General features: G+C 35.4%; 1 protein-coding gene across 1 annotated transcript in view; it reads right to left on the bottom strand.

The window, feature by feature from the left end:
- Positions 1–2,772: 2,772 nt before the first annotated feature.
- LOC104536411 (myelin transcription factor 1-like protein) overlaps positions 2,773–3,561 on the bottom strand; it is a gene marked incomplete at its 3' end in the record, with an annotated part of 81,228 nt that continues 80,439 nt past the window's right edge. The window contains exon 14 of the mRNA XM_010179006.1: positions 2,773–2,875. Within this exon, the coding sequence (XP_010177308.1) occupies positions 2,773–2,875 (103 nt within the window). The remainder of the gene's footprint in view (positions 2,876–3,561) is intronic.

Here is a 3,561-nt window from a genome sequence, read left to right as displayed (position 1 = left end):
AAAAATAGTTTTACAGGCAAAACGAGTAAGTTGTGATTTTCTACTAGGTCAGCTTTAACATAATTTTTGTGTGAATTACGTGTTCAATAAAAGTGCCAGACTGACTGGCCTGGAAAAATTAGTTCTCTACCTGTAAAAAAAAAAAATAAAATTAAAAGAAAAGAAAGACTATGGCGAGGTTTCTTATAAAATGTGTCTGCATGATTTGATTCCTTTCCTACTTAATACAGAAGAAAAGTGCTCCAGTACCTAATCTCTTTTGAATAAATTATATTTATAGCTCTTTTAAGCTGATCATATGCTTTCATAATGATGTCCCCATTAATTTGCAGTCTGAAAATTTGGAAACTAGATTCCGTTCATCTCTGTGTAGTGTTAACTCTGAAGCCTGAAGACAGGATTTTAAATATCACTCTGACTACTTTACAGCTGATCATTTTAATGAAAGTACATAAATAGTATAATTCTGGAAACTGCATCTTAAAAACAACTTATTTAGATTTATTTTTTTCAAGGCTATGTCTTTTCTTTTTCCTTTTTACCACAGTCCAAAAATAATAGCTAACAATAGTAATGTGCTTATACTGCAGTCCTCCTCTGCCTCTTCTTTATTTCAGAAAACAGAAACTGCTGGAGCTAAGTGCAGTGTAAGCACCGTCAAGCATACAAAAATAATTAATGGTGGCCAGTGTTAAAATACTCCTCAAAATCTAAGGTTGGTTCACACAGTGCACACCAAATGAGCCCATGCTGAAAGAGCACAATGTCATTATCTGTAGAAGGAGAGAAACCAGCAGACTTTGACGCAGTGGAAATTCTGTGTGTGTTAGAGTAGAAGAGCAGTTTGTACATGCAGATGAGCAAATGTAAATTCCACTTACTGGGAATACAAAAAATATTGTAAAAGAAGATTATGATGAGGCGTTTATGAGGGATATGGGATATTTTAAAGATATAAAACATTGATAAAGATATTACAGTGCTGCAAAAAATGTGTGCCACACAAAGTCCCAATAGCACTGAGATAACAATAAAGGGGTGAACTTAACTGCATGGCAAAATCAGATGTTACTGTGCAGATACAGACACCAAATAATCGAGTCAGCAATTGGCCATTCTAAGAAACCAAACAATGCAAGGAATTTTGTAACTTCAAAAGATTTAAATAAGGCAATCAAACATGAATGCTAACCCAAGAGAGCAGCTGAGGGCATCTGGCCAGATCATCACTGTTGTATCTTAGCGTAACTCCACCGAAGGCAATGGAGCTACGCTAATTTACACCAACTGAGGATCCAGACAATCATATTCAGGACTTTGAGTGACAAAATAATTTTATTTTGGGGTATATATTAAAGGATTTTGGCAAGTCTGACCAAACACAGAAAGTGCAAAACACTGCACTTGTAATTCCCCTTTTAGCAACTGTATGGGTTTATGCAACTTCCCATGGGGATTGCCTCAGCACTTGGGATATACCACAGCATCATGTTGCAGATCTTTGCGGATCTGGATGGAATGAGCAATTGGTTATGATCCGTTGATTTGAAGAAAAAATGATCAACATCACGATGAGAGTTTGCACAATAACAAAATTGTGCCAAAGAAAAGACTCTTGAATTGAATACAAGCAAATGCCAGGCTGAATGAGATTAATTATGTAGGACACAATCAATGACAAAAAAGTATGACCAAACCCAAGGAAGGCGGAGGCAACTGTACAAATGGAAAGACTCCAAGACAAGAAGGCCTTAGAGAGATTCATTGGGCATGTTAACACAACTAAGCAAATCCATTGATAATCACAATTAAGTGCTCCTCTCAGAATAACTGCTTAGGCACTGCACAGAATGGCACTGGAATGACTGTCAAGAGAAAAGTTTTGAAAATTAAAATGAACTGTCAAATAAACATTCACACTGAAATATTTGGTGATCAGTGAAGAGTTTAGGAACTAAGGGCTGTATCTTCCAAAATGTCTAAGTTGTTATTGCAGACACTGAATTCCTCTTTCAAAGTTAGGTGTATACAAGTTGCAGCGATGTTGATGCCCAGCACTTAAATTCCTTCTGAAAACAAAGCTTAGACTCTTAAGTCATACAGGTTGTTTTGAAAAAATTACTTTAATTCAGTGAATGTTCCTCTGAATTGAGACTATTTTGGGTGATAACTAAGTGGCAAATGGTTTTAAATACTGAATAAAGTCCAAACAGCAAAGAAGTACAGCTATCAATATCTTCTGTTTAAAATAATTAAGTATATAAAGAAAGAGGCCATAAACTATTTGGGTATTCTAGATGCCACTGTGCAAATATAGCCTCTAATTTCAGAGCATTTAATGGCATTGAAAACTTACTAAGGCCCTGATTCTGCCAGATGCTTCATGCAAACAATTTTGTGCCTGCATGGAACATTTCACAGCATCAGAGGTACTGATATGCAGATGGCTTTTAAGGAGCTTTTTAGAGAGTACATGCTTTTAAGACTACCTCTCCATAATGAAAACAATGATGAAGGGTCTTATGTAAACAGAACTAAAGTATTTTTCGTTTTGGAGACAAAAGTTGACAAACTTAAGTGAGAAAAATGGAATGACTGAACCTTACCAGAGTCTGAATGAGTTATTCTAACAGAAAAAAAGCCCAGCCACTTCCATATGTAAAACTTATTGCGACTACAGAGATGAGGTTGCTGCAGATGATGGGTTTCTATACAAAGGACATTATCATAACACCACACAACATGAGGTTGGAAATGCTAGGTATAACCTACAGTGCCCATTTGAGTATTGAGAAGTGCAGGAACAGAGCCCAAGGTGTTCTGTTCTGGCCAGGCATGCATGCTGCCATCAAAGATAAGGTATCCAAGTGGAAATCTGCAATAAATACAGGAAACAAAAATGCAAAAAAAACCCACTGAAACCACATGAGATTCCTAATTTCACTTGGCCCAAGGATCTAGTTGAACAAAATGGGAAAGATTATTCCTTATAGGTGAACTAATACTGGGGATCTATGTTCCTTGGTTTTCGTTTTCAATAATTTAAATTAGACTTGCACGCTAACTTGCAACTTAACAATACATTAAAACCCACAGTTTGTTTTACCATAACATTGCAGATAAGTTAATAAAACACTATCATTTACAAATTACTCACTCTAGTAATTTTCAACATTACTCCAAATACATCACGTCTGGTCCTTGCAATCACATTTTCTGTATAAAAGTTAGCTAAAACATCAAGGAATTTTAAAAAGTATCTGCAGATTCAAAGGATACATACTTAATATCAAACAAGTATTTCATTATGACACAAGATTACTTACTAGTCTCAACAACCTCAGTATTCAACAAAAACTGTAATGACAACTTCTATTAATTTTCCCACATAGAAAGAAAATAAGAGGACATAAACAACAGTGGTAAAAAAGTGGTAATAAGAATGGAAATGGTTATTCCTCTTCCAACAAAGAGTAATTTTCTAAGAGAAAAGCGAGTGAAAACTATATAATGGGTCATAGTCTTATTGAGTTCTTATAGGAGGACAGATGTAATCTCAGC

The sequence above is a fragment of the Mesitornis unicolor genome, unplaced genomic scaffold (assembly GCF_000695765.1).
Source record: "Mesitornis unicolor isolate BGI_N332 unplaced genomic scaffold, ASM69576v1 scaffold6232, whole genome shotgun sequence".
In the NCBI taxonomy this organism is placed as follows: Eukaryota; Metazoa; Chordata; class Aves; order Mesitornithiformes; family Mesitornithidae; genus Mesitornis; species Mesitornis unicolor.
This window is presented reverse-complemented; position numbering and strand designations above follow the sequence as displayed.